The following is a 16814-nucleotide window of genomic DNA, read 5'->3' on the forward strand; positions in this document are numbered from 1 at the left end:
GCAGAGTGGGTTAGGGTGTGCGTGTGCTGGCGTGATTTGCTTGCACGTGTGTGTGTGTGTGTGTGTGTGTGTGTGTGTGTGTGTGTGTGTTTGTGTGTGTGGAGTGTTGAGGGGGTGGAGCTGTGGAGAGATGTTGTGGACAGATGTATGGGGTTTGTGGAGAGTTCAGGCGGGATGTTGTGTGAGGGTTGTAGGGATGGTCAGGGTGTTTGGACCATTGGAGAAGTGTAGGGGTTGTGTGTGGGCTGTGTGGAAGGTTGAGGGCAGGGTCTGCTTTGTGTGAACATTGTGGAGGGGTTTGCTGCTTAGAAATCTGGAAGGTTTGTGTGTGTGTGTTTGTGGTGTGTGTGTGTGTGTGTGTGTGTGTGTGTGTGTGTACATGATGTGCCTCCCCCCCTCCCCCCTCCTTGTCCACCCCCTTCCTCTTTCCCATCATCTCCTCTCCTGTTCCTTCTCTCTCTCCCTTCTCCTCCTACCTGGCCTCCGGCCCGCCCCTCGCCCCTCCCCTTCACGCCCGCGTGGTGCCCGCCAGCCGGTGACTTTTAAGACCGCTTGCTGTTCTACACGCTGCGCTCAAGAGCTTTCCAGCTGAGCAGCGAGGATGGCCCTGGCGCTGCTGCCACTGGCGCTGCTGCTCCTGGCCACAGGTGATACTCAAGCTGGTCGGGTGTCCAGGTCCAGCGAAGCCGGGACCAGCCCAGAGATAAGCAAGCTAGGTCTGGGCTTGGGTAGATGCGCACCGTTACTGGCCGTTCTGCCGGGTGGGCAGTAGTGGGAACGGAAGCTGAAAGTGGGGCGGTTCCAGCTGGGGCTTAGATCCTGGCTTCTCCTAGATGTCACCCAGCCACCTGTGTTTCCTCCCGTAAGCAGATGTTCTGGACTCCACACAGGGAGTTGGGTTGTATCCAGGACCCTGCTGAGCCTGACAGGCTGTGTGCGGGATGTGGGGATGCCCAGGGACCTTTCTCGGGATGGACGGGGCATCTGTGGGAGCTCAGAGTTGACTCTGAGCTCGGTATACTGGCTCACACCTGTAATCCCAGCACTTGGGAAACAGAGGCAGGGGGATCATGCTTTCAAGACCAGCCTGGGCTGCGTGAGGCCCTGTCTCCAAAGTTAAATACATGTTTTGTGTTTATCTGAAAAAAAAAAAAAAAATTTTTTTTTTTTGAGCACAGACAAAAGAATATTTTGCACTGTAACTTTACTTATAACATTTGTAACTTCAAGGTCAGTTTTCAAGGAAAATTAATAGAAAAAGGACCAAATGTTCTCTCTGTATCTTAAAAAAGTCCCAGGAAGAAATAATGGAAGGTCTTTTTAAAGAGGCGTGGAGAGGGGAAGTCACGTGTGGTTGAAACACAATCTGCTTTTGGTTTTGGTCTTTGTGTTTTAAGTGTGTGTGTGTGTTTTATAGGCGCATGGAGGCTAGAAGTCAACACTGGTGTCTTCTATTGCTCTATACCTTCCTTTTGAGACAGGCTCTCTCCAGGAACCTGGAGCTTGCCACTTCTGCTGGAATGGCTAGCCAGTAATACACCGGTCTCAGCCCCCTCCAGTGCTGGGCCAAGCCGTCATGGCCAGCAATCAGAACTCAGGTCTCAGCAAGCACTTCAGTCATTGAACCAGCTCCCCAGCCCACAAATTTTTGTCCCCCCTACTGCACACTGAGTGTGTGTGTGTGCCCGCACGTGAGGTTTACACATGTACAGGTCCACTTGTCTGAGTGTGTTCACATCGGGGCTAGCAGCTGGCATAGGGCACCTTCCTTTGTTATTCTCTATCTTATTTACAGACTGGCTTGTAAGGATCTTTTACCAACAATTTGCCTTAATCATCTACACAATGTCAGTGTTTTCTCCTTACAGCCTTTCCTGTTGACACTCTCGACTCCTTCAGTTATAACCCTTCTAAATACAGATCAGTAAGTACTGAAATGCCTGTTCTGTTCCTTCTCATACAGTGAAGTGTTGAACCATTTTAAGGCCAGATTTAGCACTTTAGAAACCATGAATTGCTTTGTAAGCCAACATCTTATACAGGTCCCTTGATATAGATAAATGAATCTATACTTTACTTTTCTCAAGATCCTCCTGCCTCAGCGTTCTGAGTACAGGTATGAGCCACTATGTTAGCTAGAAGTATACCTTTCAATCAAGAATGGCCCAGTCTTTGGAGGCCCTGTGGGTTTATTTTAATATTGCCTTTAACAATTCAAATTTTCTGAGGTGTGATAGTTTACTCTGTATATTAGACACGTCACGTGTATATATTTTATTTTATTTTTTATACCTCACATATTTTGTCCTATTAAATTCTGTGGACATAAATGAAAACCAAATGATGCAGTTTATTAACAATTGCCATGTCAAGGGGTCTGCCACCATCGGTTTCATTTGGCTAGAGACTCCTTGGCTGGCAAAAACACGGGAAAGTGTCAGAGCGAGAGAGAGGCTCGGGTATGGCCCGATGAAAACTGTCGGTAAGGGAGACTTTAGACAGGCGGCCTGCAAGGCGGGTTAAGGGTGCAGAGGGAGTTGGTTGGCCCCCGTTTGGAACCCAGGACCAATGCTAGGGAAGCTGACAGTTATTAACCCAGACCCAGCCTCTTGGGGCTGACTATGAAAGGGATTATTTGGCTTCCAGGACTGGCTTTGGAGGCAGCAGACTTCTTACAAGTCTGAGGTGAGGGCGAAGGCTCCCTCTGGATATTTCACAGTGAAAATGTTTGCCGCCATTCTCTACCTAGATAACCTGCAGGTAAACGACCTGCTCTTTGTTAGCTCCACAGAGTATCTGTCCCTTGTTGGCTGAGACTGCTCAGTTGCATAGAACCTTCGACTGTCCCATCAGCGGAGAGGTTCTGCTTTGGTTTGCCATGCTGGAGACAGAGTGGTGGCGTCACAGGTGTACAAAACCACACCAGACTTAGCGCTCTAGACTCTCTGGGAGGGCGTAAGGTTGCTGAGGACCTGGTGAATGCTAGGCTGTCACTCTTCTGAATTAAGAATGCATTTTCTGGGGCCTGAGACACGGCTCAGCAGTTCAGAGCACTGGCTGCTCTTCCAGAGGGCCTGAGTTTAAATCCCAGCAACCCCACGGTGGCTCACAACCATCTGTAATGGGATCTTTATGCCCTTCTGGCATGCAGGGATACATGCATACATAACATAAGAATAAATCTTAATAACATGTAGGGGTAGAGCCCAGAGGCTGAGTGCTTGTCTAGCATGCATGCAGCTCTGGGCTCAGTTCAGTCCCCATCACTGTGCGTCCCAGCTGGAGTTACAGACTTTATAACCCTCGAGGGTCTCGTGGAAATATTAGTGTAATGAAGCAAAATGATTTGTGGAGAGCAATGTCAAATACTCTAGAAAGACTTGCTAAAAGGCATTGCTTAAAACAACAAATCAAAGCAGAGCAAACAAACCCTGTAGCTTCTAGGTTTGTGGTGTGAACACTTTTAATTCTAGCACTTAGGAAGGCAGAGGCAGGCGAAATTTTGTGTCCGGCCTGGACACAGTACATAGCAAGTTCCAGGCCAATTGTGAAACCCTGTTTCAAAATCAATAACCCCTCTCCCCAAAACGGCCACTGATTTAGGTGAGTAACAGGGATGGAGGTGGAGGCAATTTCAAAATGAGGCTCACGAAATGTCCTCATTCTCACTGTGTTTCAGAGTACTGAGATTTCTTGTGTGCTTGCTTTTTCCTTTCTTCTTTTTTGAGGTCCAGGCTGGCTTCAAACCGAATGTATAGCTTGAATATAACTTAAGCTACAACTGACCCTTCTACCTCTACCTTCCAAGTGATGGGGTTATTGTCCAAATGGTACCATGCTGGGCTTTGGTATTTTTGTTTTTGTTTTGGAGGGGGCAAGGTCTAGTTCTGTTTCCCAGACTAGCCTAGGAATTACTGTGTATCCCAGGCTGGCCTCAAACTGGAGGCAATCCTCTTAGCTCCATTTCCCAGACACAGGAATTAACTGGTTTAAAGCACACCTGCTCTGAGGACATTTCTTTTCTTCCTCCTTTTTGTAATTGTATCTTGCATGACTGCATCTGAATTTTACATTACAAGCTCATTCTTGGGGGAACAGGATAAAGCATAAGTATTTATGTAGGACATTTCGATGAAATTTAGGAAAAGTTGGGACATTGTCCTTTCTTAGATATTAATGGGTGCAACGCAAGCAATTCTCTTATTTTCCTGCTTTTCTCTTTTGCAGCCAGACTGTACTCTCTATGCCACTTCAGCCTGCCCCAGGAACCTCAGCCCTGTGTGTGGAAGTGACATGAACACTTACGGGAATGAATGTACTCTGTGCATGAAAATCAGGTCCAGTATTAAAAAAAAAATCAATTATTTTTAGAGTTATTATTTTACTTTATGTAAATAAGCGTTTAACCTGCATGCATGTATATACACAATGTGTATATGTGGTTCTACAGAGGTCTGAAGAGGGAGTTGGATGCCTTGGAACAGAGGTTGCAGATGGTTTGTGACTGTAATCAAATTTGGGTCCCCAGCAAGAGCAGCAAGTGCTCTTAGCTACCAGCCCCATGGCACACAGTTTCACAGCTGTGTAATAGTCAAGTTTTCTCTCCTTGAATTTTGATTATTGGAGGTAATAACTCCTTTCTCAGATGTAGGAGTCAAATCTGACTTAAAAGGTTCTTGGTTCTCATACAGACATTTAAAAGATGTAAAACCTGTAGTCTATTTTTAGGTCAAAGCTAAATGAAGAAGAATGAAGCATGTGATCAGTCAACCGTAAAGCAGTAGACAATCAAGCTATGTTACTATCTAAGTGTGCTGTTTTTCTAAACTAAGAGTGTGGTTGAGACAGAGTGTAGCTCAGCAGTAAAATGTTTGCCTAGAATGCATGAGGCCCTGAGATCAATCTTTATCACTGAGAGGAAAAAAACAAAAACAAACAAACAAACAAACAAACAAAAATACCCCACAAGTATATTGTAGGCAACAGAGTTCATGCAAGAGACAGCTCCTGCTCCACTTGCTAGGGCACCCACATGAAGACCAAGCTGCCCATCAGTTATCCTATGTGTAGGGAGCCTAGGTCCAGACCATGTGTGCTCTTTGGTTGATGCTTCAGTCTATGTAAGCCCCCACAGGCCTACGTTAGTCTACTCTGTTGGTGTTCTAGTGGAGTTCTTGTCTCCTGGGTCCTTGTATTTCCCCCCTGCACTTCTACAGAACTGTCCTCCCTGCTCTGCTTTTAGATCTCTTCCCCCTAGCAGGGCTGCCTTGCCTAGCCTCAGTGGAAGAGGATGAGCTCCGTCATGATGCAATTTGATGTGCTGGGATGGGTTGAAATGGGCTGGGGAGGGGCTTCCCTGTTCTGAGAAGGGGGGAGGTGGGAAGACAGTGAGAGGATGGGACTGGAGGAGAAAAGAGAGGGGGCTGAGTTCTGGATGTAAAGTGATTAAATAAATAAGCTTACAAAAAAAAAAAAACAGAGTATTTTTCATATTCAGGGGGTTGGGAGGTAGCTCTGGAGTAAAGAACTTGCCTAGGGTACAGAAGGCCCTGAGTTCAATCCCCAGCACTATACTTACATATACATACCCACAAATGAGACTATAGTTAACAGTTAAATCCTACAGAATATTCTACGTTTAGGTTTAGAGGCACGCAGGTACGCCCCATACTTACTAATCAGAAGGTAAGACTTACTACACATACTTAGTAAGATGTGAAGTATTAAGCGTGTGCTATGTGATTCCCTTCACGCAGTATACTGCCGAGGCAGCTGTAACACCCAGGGGTGTACATGTTTGGACAGCAGAGTCCATTCTCATATCTCAGCTTCCACTGAGCAATCTAAGGCTTCATGAAATGTTTTTTTTTTTTCCCTTAGGCATTAGCTCCCTCTACCTTAGGTTCAGTGTGTGTGTAGCTGAGTGAGGCAATAAGATCTTTTTACCCTTTGTGTTTTCTGGATTAACCTTAAAAAAAAAAAAAGTATCCCTAAAAGAAATTGAATACCTAATGCCAAACGGTGACCTAGTTTCATCATGATATGTACTAATGCTGTGTTTGTTCACGCTGCAGGGAGGCTAACACCCCTATTGAAATTGTCAAAGATGAGCCATGCTGATGGGCTGCTACCGAAGAGCAGATGGAGAATCCCACTCCTCCAGCGGCCCCTGCTAGAATCCCACTCTTTCCCCCATTTCTTTGCATGATATTTGTTAACACCACTTCTCTGAGAGGAGGTTGGAAGATAGAGATGTGCAGTGATTGATGAATTTTTTTAAAACTCGTGTTCTTGGCTTCTGTCCCATAGTGCAGTTTAATTTAGCTTATGGCCCAGGTGACTTCTGCATTGCTTTATTTAGTGGGAATAAAATGAGCATTGAATTCAATTATCGGTGTTCTGTGTTGAAAATGCTGTTTTCGCCCTCGGTGAGTTTTAATCCACCTTGTTTCAGGGTTTTCTCATTTAGCCTGAGAATTAAATGGATGACCGAGCCCACTCAGTCAGGTAATGTGAACCTAGGAGAGGGAGTGAGGATTGAGAAAAGGAAAAGATAAGAGATTGGGAGGTTCTTGGCAAATGCTGAGACAGGCTTACTTTCTCCTGTCATCTCTTTATACCCAACAGCCCTTACATAAGCTTTTTGTAGAAGCACAATTAACACAATAAGTAAAGTCTAAGCCAAGATGAAAAAAATGCAGAAGTGTTTACAGAAAACCAACCAATTTTCCTATTGCGCTTCCTTATAACACATCTTAAATTCCATGTAGTATTCACTCTGACCTTTCTCAGGCAAAAGAACAGGCCAAGAATCAGTCTTCTCATGTGTAAAGGCAAGCCATTAATCAAGCCTTAAATAACTCACATATCATTTGAACAGTTCCCCCTTCTTTAATTATTAAATGGACTGTTCCTGTCTTAGGTTGGTTTGAAAACACACATGTCATCTTGGAAAACCATCTCACATCAATACTTCCCTGTCTTGGGTTGATCATGCTGTTCCAAACTTTTACCCGTCATTGACTACCAGCCCTTCACATGGGGGAATCTTTCAGCTTAAGTCCAAAGACTGTGCTGTAATTCTGTGTAAGGCTCAAAGCATCAAATTTATGATCACCAGAAGAAAACTACACATGAGAAGCAATAACATGGCCAAAGCAATAAGACTATGAGTGGACGAGCTCTGTGAAGGCAAGGACAGCTGATTTAAAAGGTCTTGAGCAATGTTTGCTGGTTCAAAATTCAACAGTTTAGCTTTTTGCATAAAGACCACTTCTTGATGCAGCTGAACCAAGTCTAAAGACAAATTGGTAGGATGTCATACTCCCAACAAACGTTTTTCCATTGATAATTAGCAGGGCAATTCAGTCGTGATCTAATCTGTAAGCCTTGCAAGTCATCTCTTAAAACTTGTAAAGCTTCCTATAAAGCATCTCTTCTCCATTCTAATCTTTCATCAGTATCATTTTGCAGTCCTAAAATTACAGTAACATTATGAGGGAAATCATTAACATAGCTAGATGTTTGCACTTCTTGTGTTAGTGCAACAGCAGCTGTGGTAGCTGTGGCTATCAGAGCAATCAAAGCAAAGATTCCTGCTGTAATTAAACCTACCATTCAGGGCTGGAGAGATGGCTCAGAGGTTAAGAGCACTGGCTGTTCTTCCAAGAGGTCCTGAGTTCAATTCCCAGCAACCACATGGTGGCTCACAACCATCTATAGTGAGATCTGGTGTCCTCTTCTGACCTGCAGGTGTACATGCAGACAGAGTGCTGTATAAGTCAATAATAAATCTTTGAAAAAAACAAACAAAAAAACTACCATTCATTTAGTTCTACTTAAGGCTCTCTATTTTTTTTTCAATACCTGCAAACCTTTATATGAATACCATGCAGCTGATATATTTACAGGAACCATAGCGAATTGTGGTTGATGTAAAATCAGAACTGAAGTTCCTATATTAACAACTGATAAGCATTTGGAAAAATAACAATTCAAGCAAGAAACACTTGCTTGAAAAGTGTACAGGCATATTTTCAATTTTAACATTACCTAGTAAAAATACATAAGAGTAGGTTAAGAAAACAGACATCCTTCCTCGTACCATGTCCATAATGGTTGTTAATAATCTTTGTATCAGTAGACAGCATAAAAGAATACAGGACTGCAGCCACTTTCCATAAATGCCTCTGACTATAATTCTTAGGAGCAATCCAAATTCCTGAAGCTCTTTATTGCCTAAATCCATTTGAATGCTTCGCCAGCTAATTTTCTTGGCAACATCATTAACAGAGAATTGAACAGGTGTGATATGATAACAGTACTTCCAATTAATAGACTTGTTATATATAGGACCTAATAAACCCCCTGATTTTAATGAACATGGTCTGAGAAATATTAGTCACTTCAAACTGGGGCATATACCCATCATGACACTTTGCTTAGTATTCTTCTTGACATTGGCAGTCCATGTCTGTGATGTAACGGTGACACATTCCTTGTGAGTAGCATTCTTTCTAAACATATAGGACCGGCCGTACTGAAGCCAGAACAATTAACTGGCTGTGAGTCGCTTATTGCTTGATAAAGGAAAGCCTAGTAAGTGCGTGTCATTAGTGGATACAAGCACTTCCAGACCGCCCTGAGGAACAGGATGCAGCAGAGGAGGATCAGGAACATATGGCCGGTATGGTTCTCCTGCTGCACTCATCACCAGAATCAATAGGATCAGCAGCCTTCCCCAGCTGTGTCAGTTGTTTAGGTAACCAATGAGTTTTTTTCAGCATCCTGTGGAAAATCACAAACATGGCCTCATCCCCATATCAAAATTGGGTTGGGTCCATTCCATTGTCCAGTTAAAGGATCCTGCCATTTCACCATGGCAAAATTATCTTTAGCTTTTGGGTGCTAAAAATGTTCTGCAGTAAGCAGAAAAACACACATGGTATATACTCACTTATACGTGGATATTAGATATATAATATAGGATAAACATACTTAAATCTGTACACCTAAAGAAGCTAAGCAAAAAGGAGGACCCTGGGTAAGATGCTCAATCCTCATTCAGAAAGGCAAATGGGATAGCCATTGGATGACAGAGAAAATGGAATAGGACAGGAGCCTACCACAGAGGGCCTCTGAAAGACTCTATCCAGCAGGGGATTGAAGCAGAGACTCATAGCCAAACTTTGAGCAGAGTGCAGGGAATCTTATGATAGAAGCAAGAGAAGAAGACCTGGAGGGGACAGGAGCTTCACAAGGAGAGCAACAGAACCAAAATATCTGGCCACAGGGGTCTTTTCTGAGACTGATACTCCAACCAAGGACCATGCATGGAGATAACCTAGAACCACTGCACAGATGTAGCCCATGGCAGCTCAGTCTCCAAGTGGGTTCCTAGTAAGGGGAACACGGACTGTTTCTGACATGAACTCAGTGGCTGGCTCTTTGACCACCTCCTAAGTGGGGGAGCAGCCTTACTAGGCCACAGAGGAAGACAATGCAGCCAGTCCTGATGAGACCTGATAGACTAGGGTCAGATGAAAGGAGAGGAGGACCGCCCCTATCAGTGAACTGAGGGAAAGGCAAGGGAGGAGAGGAGGGAGGGATTGGGAGGGACGAGGGAGGCGGCTACAACTGGATACAAAGTGAATAAATTGTTAATTAATAAAAAATTTTTTTTAAAAATAAAATAAAAATACATAAAAATGTTCTGCAGCTGACAAGCCCTGTTTGTCCAAATTTAAAAAAATTAAAATAAACAAAGCATGCTTTAAAGACTTCTTTGGAGTCTGGGGATAGAGCTTCCCCTTTTTATTTTTATTTTTTTTTGTAATTGTTGCTTTAATGTACTATGTGCTCTTTTAGCAATACCTAGTTCTTGTGGATAATAAGGAATTTTAGTTTGTTTGTTTTTTTTGGGGGGGGGTGGTGAATATATGTAGACCTGTTGTCTGTTTTAACGACTTTTGGTGTGCCCATAACAGTGGAGCATAGTAAGCAACAAGCAATAATTAGTTTAGCAGCCTTTCCAGTTTGTGCAGAAGCAAAACTAAAGCAGAACACGTGTCCACAACTACACGGACATGTTTTGGTTGCCCAGACTTTGCCACCTGAGTGACATCCACCCGCCAAAGCTGATTAGGAATAAGCCCTGGGGGAGTAGGACGCTCGGGTGGTACAGCTGTAAATTGAGGGCACTGTGGGCATTGTTTTATAATTTGACGAATGGTTCCGTGGGTGATCTGATACTGTTTTGTTTTTAGGCTATTGCTGTTTTGATGATGCAAGGCATGAGATTGTTGTGCTAATTCAATTTGAGTTAGGGCAATAAACTTGGACTGAGTCAGTTCATTGGCCTCAGCATTACCTTCTGATAATGGACCAGGAAGACCAGTGTGAGCTCTCGTATAACCAGCGTAATAAGCATGCTTTCTGGATTTTATGCAAAGTTGTATCTGCTGAAATAATTGTAATATTTGCTTATTCCTAGTTTCTAAATAAGGAACGGTTTCGAAAAGAATTAAGGCAATACGTTGACTATCTGTAAAAAGGTTAAAAAGTAAATCGGTAAGAGTTTTAAAAACAGCAGCAACAGCTTTTAGGTCAATAACTTGAGCAGAAGCTGGTTTAAAACTAAGTACTGCCTTTTTGTCCCTGAACAATAAATGCTGCATTAGCATCAGAGGAGCCTTCAGTGAACACTAGCAAGCCTGAAGTAAAGGTGCCGTTCTCAAATTAATAGGAAATATAAATTTATGCTAGGGAATTGTAACAGCTTTATGTTTTTTTTATAATGATTATCAATGTTTCCAGTAAAATGCTCAAAAGTATCAGGTCATAAATTAGTATTTTGGAACAACCAATCTATTTGTATATTAGTATAAGGCACTATAGTAGTATTGGGATTTCGTTTTATTAGAGTTATGAACTACATTGCCACTGCTTCATAATAAAGAGTAATTACACAGGCAGGTGATACAGGTAAAGGGATCCAAAACAAAGGGCTGCTTTGCCAAAGTACAGCAGTGGATGTAGGAGAGGCGGGTGGAATGTACGCCTCTAAAGGAAGGTCATGATCAGTATGTGATATTGTTTGATAACTATTGGCTGTCTCCACCTTTTTTAGTGCTATTCTACCTTCCTCTGTATTGAGATAGGCAATATCCACAGCTCAGGGGTTAATACTGTGCAGGTGGAGGGACCGAGGTCCAATCCCACACTTTCTGAGGTGGCTTTACAGAGGTCTTGAATGAGCTCTAATATGCCCTATACAACAAGGCTGCACATGGCTCTGGAAACTTTGTTGTATCTGTCTAAATAAATCTTGTATTTGTTTATTAGCTATATCAACATATGTTACAGTTTCTGGGACTTGCAAAGCCTTAGCATTAAAATGGCTAGCAGTGTATAAATTAAAAAAAAAAAATAGAAGCCATATATTTTTTTTTGGAGAAAATAAAAACTTTAAAAAAATTATTTATTGTTTTATTAATTACAGTTCATTCACTTCACTTTGTATCCCAGCTGTAGTCCCCTCCCTTGTCCCCTCCAAATCCCACTCTCCCTCCCTCTTCTCCTCTCATGCCTCTCCCCCAGTCCACTGATAGGGGAGGTCCTCCTCCCCTTCCATCTGATCCTAGTCTATCAGTTCTCTTCAGGACTGAAGCCATATTCTTAAAGACTGAAGCTACAACTCATAATTCTACAACTTGAGCTGAGGCTGGTAATATTTGCAAAACAAAAATTTGTCCCTGTACTATACATATCTTAAACTACCTGGTAAACTTTAAAATGTTTCATAGCCTTATATATTTAAATATATTTTAAAAACCTGTTTTTTTGCACTATCAGAATAAAGTGTCTTTTTAAGAGTGAAGTCATAGGACATAACCATAGTTTTTAGAAGTCAAAATCAAATTTTATATTACTTTTGGAGACTTGTTTCTTTAGTTGGCTCATGTCATTTGTTGTTTATAATGGCTTTAATCCTAGGTTTTAAGTTTAAGTTAACTTTATGCTATGGATTTTAAACATACCCAATAACCAATAATCTATAACCAAGACATATAGGACATAGTAATCGTACATATTCAAGACAGACAGACGAAACACCTTGCTATTTGTTGAGTCCAATTTTTATGACCACAGAGGCTTTGTAGCCGAATTAACAATTAGCAGAGAAACTGAGAAGCTGTTGGTTCCCCCTTAAGATCAACCTGTTTAGGCAGCCCCGGCCTGCTGCCAGCTTGACAAGGGCAGGAGACTCCTTTTTTGCTGTTTCAGTTTAGCTGCTTTTCTTTGACTGGAGAAGCTGCTTTTCTCTGAAAATTTTTGAAATAGGCTAAACCAAGTTAAGGGGTAAACAGCTCACTAGCAGATGAAGTTTGGCCCGTGATTACTAACACAGTCCCTTCTTCAGACCAGGCCGATCCAATGTCTTCTTAGAGGCCCGGATGAAAGGACGAAGGGAACGCCAGTTCCGGTGACTGATTAAATAAAACGTGAGCTAATGGAGAGAGGAAGCTACGTTATATAAAGGTGGGTTTATTGGGAACAGCGAGGGAGGGAAAAGGGGAGCACACGCTGGTGGGGAAAGGGAGAGAGAGGGCAGGAAGGGGGGAAAGAGGGAGAAAGGACAAAAAGAGGTGACAGGACCAAGGTGTCTGGTTATGTAGTGAAGGGCCTCTGGGAGAGAAGCCCGCCCCTAGGTGGAGGGCAGGGTATGGCAGCCACGCCCTGCAGCAGGTAAGGACTTTAACATCTGGGTCCTTGTGTTAATCTCACTGAATGAGAGTAAAGACCATCACCCAAATTCTTTTTTTTTTTTTTTTTTTTTTTTGAGACAGGGTTTCTCTGTGTAGCCTTGGCTGTCCTGGAACTCACTCTGTAGACCAGGCTGGCCTTAAACTCACAGAGATCTGCCTGTCTCTGTCTTTTGAGTTCAGGGATTAAAAGAATGCACCGCCACTTGGCTGATAGTGTACTTTTAAATAAACTTACTTTCATGAACTTTTAACTCATACAAGAGGTAATGGTTCCAACTTTCCTATATATTTTTTTTAATTTTCTCATCACTGGTCCTCTCCATTATGACCCCACTTTAGTTAGGGTCTCTATTGCTGCAACAAAACACCGTGACCATAAAGTAAGTAGGGGAGAAAAAGGGTTTATTCAGCTTACACTTCCACATTGCTGTTCATCACCAAAGTTGCTCAGCTCAGGAACTCAAGCAGGGCAGGAACCTGGCGGCAGAAGCTGATGCAGAGGCCATGGAGGGGTGCTGCTTACCGGCTTGCTCAGCCTGTATTTTTATAGAACCCAGGGCCACCAGCACGGGGATGGCACCACCCACAATGAGCTGGGCCCCTGTCATTGATCACTAATTAAGAAAATGCCTTACAGCAGGATTTTTTTTTTTTTTAATTTTTTGCTTATCAGCACAGGGGTTCTCTGTGCAGCCCTGGCTGTCCTGGAACTTGCTCTGTAGACCAGGCTGGCCTCGAACTCACAGAGATCGGCAGTGCTGGGATTAAAGGTGTGCGCCACCAGTACCTGGCGCTGAGTGATATACGTACATATAATATACAGATATAGATATCTAGAGATAAGTTACACAAATATCAGCTATCTATTTAGATATTCATCTATGCAAATAACTACCTATCTATCTGTATCTATACCTATATAGGTAGGTAGATAGTAAGTAGATAGATAGATAGATAGATAGATAGATAGATAGATAGATAGATAGACAGACAGACAAATAGATATGTTTCTTAAGATAAATGTTTCTCTATGTAGCTCTGGGTGCCCCAGAACTGGCTTTGTAGACCAGGCTGGCCTCAAACTCACAGAGAGACCCATGCGCCTCTGTCTCCTGGTACTGGGATTACAGGCATACATCGCTACACCTAGCTTGCTGAGTGATAGTTCAGAAAGAAATCTCCTTGTTTTACTTCCTTCATTTATATCTTAGAACACGAAGTCACTGTTCTAAATACTTTCCTTGCACTTTTTCAAAATACTTGACTGAAATAGTAGAAGAGAGATTTTTGGCTCTCGGCTTCGAAACGTGCAGACTCTGAGTCTTGATGGACCAGGCAGGCCTGGCAGCTGAGGCAGGTCCATCCATTGCAGTGGCTGCCAGTTCACTTAGCATCAGCAAGATCTGGCAGAAGGCTGGAAGGAGATTCAAGGATGCTGTCTCCTAGTAGCTCATCTTCTCGTTCTGTCCACCTTCCAGCCAGGCCCCACATCTCAAAAGTTCTACAGCCCCCACAAGCACCACCCTCATCTGGGACCAAGTGTTTAAACACAAGACTGTGGGGTAGACATTCTTTTAACTGGGCTGTTTTTCTCATCTAAGCCAGTTCCCCCTTGAAGGGAACCATTATAGACTTGTAATGTTGACCCAGGCTAGCTCACTTTACAGAAGGGAAAACTGAGGAGGAGAAGATGGGTGAAGAGACTTGCCCCAAGCAACTCTCCCTGGAGAGTTACAGTAATCTCAGCACCAGAAAAGTTGAGAATCTGTTCTGGGGCTCTGTTTACCTGCCTTTCCCTAACACCACCATGTCAGGATCAAGTCCTGGCTGGCATGGAAATAGCCTTTTAGTCACAGAACCTTCAAAGACAAGAAAGGATCGGGTAAATTATCTAAAGCCTACCTGATGGATCTTCTCCATTTCTCGTCCATAGCTGACCCGGGTAGACACTGCATTTCGTCCACACTAGAGGACAGGCACAGTGAAGAAGACATAAAAGGAGGTTAGGGAAACACCAGACTCATCCTCAGCAACTTCCGCTCTTCTTAAATCTAAGCCTCCGTCCCCATGTTGGCCACGGCGGGGAAAGCATCATGGCACACCATGTCTAGAAGCCTGATCGCTGCATTTGAAAGTTAATGGCTGTTGAACCAATTAGACCTCCAAATTTTGTAATTCTCACATAACCATCTCTCAAAGCAGGGAGTTTTGTTTGGGAGCTGCCTGAGTGAGTGTTAGGACCTGAATTTGGGGCCTCTGCAAGCACCAAGCTATCCCTCTAGCCTAAAAGTTGATTACTCTTTAATTGTGAAGAGGATCATGTTTAGATGAAATAAGTTTGGATTTTGTAGTTTTGTCATCCCCCCCCCCTGCTTTCAAGTGAAAACAATCCTTATGTAAAAAAGAACACCATTCCAGGAGAAAATACATGAGAACATTAACAAATTACATCAGTGAATTAACATTTTCCTGTAGGATGGTGTACTGTTTTGCTAATCATGATAAAAAATACCTCCTAACATCAGGACATGGAGAAGGATAGGAAGAAAGATTATGATTTCAAACGTCATCAGGTGGCCACCGTGGTCGTCTGTGCCTGTAACACTGGCACCTAGGCTTAAGCAAGAAAGTTGTTACAAGTCTGGGGCCAACCTGGGCTACAACACAGTTCCAGGCTAGCCTGGGCTATAGAGCAAAATTCTGATTCAGAAAGAAAAAGCACAACAAACAAAACCATGAGATGAGGGACATTTTTATTTGAACTAGAAAGTCTAAGAGCCAGAGACAGCCTATCTAAACTCTTAAGCAGATGGTTGCCAAGTAATTCTTTTTCAGAGAATCGTCCTGATCAGTACTGGGACACCAGGGGGCAGTGTGTCTCTGACAACCTGCTGCCAGCTGGCAGGGCCACAGGCTGCCGGCAGCACAGGGGTGCTCCTCTAACTGGGAGTCACATTTCATTTGTAAACTGCTGCTCAGAGTTCTGTGTTTCAGTTCCTAGAGAATGCCACTCCTGTGAATAAAGCTTATCAAAGATGCAGGAGGTTACTGTGGAAGATAGGAGACAAAGGCAAAATGAAGCCATGTGGCCTTCTTCTTTTTAAAAAATAATTTTTTTTATTATTAATTACAGTTTATTCACTTTGTATCCCAGCAGTAACCCCCTCCCTCATCCCTTCCCAATCCCACCCACCTTCCCTCATCTCCTCCCATGCCCCTCTTCAAGTCCACTGATAGGGGAGGACCTCCTCTCCTTCCATCTGACCCTAGTCTATCAGGTCTCATCAGGACTGGCTGCATTGTCTTCCTCTGTGACCTGGTAAGGCTGCTCCTATCCTCAGGTGGAGGTGATCAAAGAGCCAGCCACTGAGTTCATGTCAGAGACAGACCTGTTCCCCTTATTAGGGTACCCTCTTGGACACTGAGCTGCCATGGGCTACAGCTGTGCAGGGTTCTAGGTTATCTCCATGCATGGTCCTTGGCTGAAGTATCAGTCTCAGAAAAGACCCCTGTGCCCAGATTTCTTGGTTCTGTTGTTCTCTTTGTGGAGCTCCTGTCCCCTCCAGGTCTTCCATAAAATTCCCTGCACTCTGCCTGAAGTTTGGCATGTTGCCTTGTTGAGCCACATTAGGTAAAAACTGTTAGACTGTGGCTGGAAAAGCTGCGTGGAGAAGGTTGGAGTTCTGACAAGCAGATCTGACACTTGTTGGTGAGGGCCAGTTATGAGGAGCTATCTAGTTCTTGCGGACTGGCTCTCCTGCCACACCATCCCTCTTTGCTTCACCATTGTTCATCCTGGCTAAATATGCAGGATTCACTGCTTGCTTAGCTATATGGCTTACAAGGTCTTTTGTGCTTTATATCTCATGTATGTTTCTTGCCTGTGATTTGGAATGGTTTGACGTCTGACTCCCACTTTCAAGACTTTTGTTATTGGTAGGGAGAACTCCATGGTAGTGACCGAGTGGAGCTGGGCATGGTGGGACACAGGTGATTCTAGTGCTCAAATGGCCAGAGGAGGAATCTCTGAAGTTCAAGGCCATTCTA

The 16814-nt window shown here is 43.5% G+C and overlaps 1 protein-coding gene across 1 annotated transcript; it reads left to right on the plus strand.

The window, feature by feature from the left end:
• Window positions 1-601: 601 nt before the first annotated feature.
• On the plus strand, window positions 602-6149 carry Spink2 (serine peptidase inhibitor Kazal type 2). The gene is made up of 4 exons (XM_055629174.1): window positions 602-716; window positions 1869-1924; window positions 4228-4337; window positions 6075-6149. The coding sequence occupies exons 1-4, from the start codon at window positions 602-604 to the stop codon at window positions 6118-6120; spliced, it is 327 nt and encodes a 108-aa protein (XP_055485149.1). The 3' UTR covers window positions 6121-6149.
• The last annotated feature ends 10665 nt before the right edge of the window (window positions 6150-16814 follow it).

The sequence above is a fragment of the Psammomys obesus genome, unplaced genomic scaffold (genome assembly GCF_907164565.1).
Source record: "Psammomys obesus unplaced genomic scaffold, mPsaObe1.curated_primary_1811, whole genome shotgun sequence".
Taxonomy (NCBI): domain Eukaryota; kingdom Metazoa; phylum Chordata; class Mammalia; order Rodentia; family Muridae; genus Psammomys; species Psammomys obesus.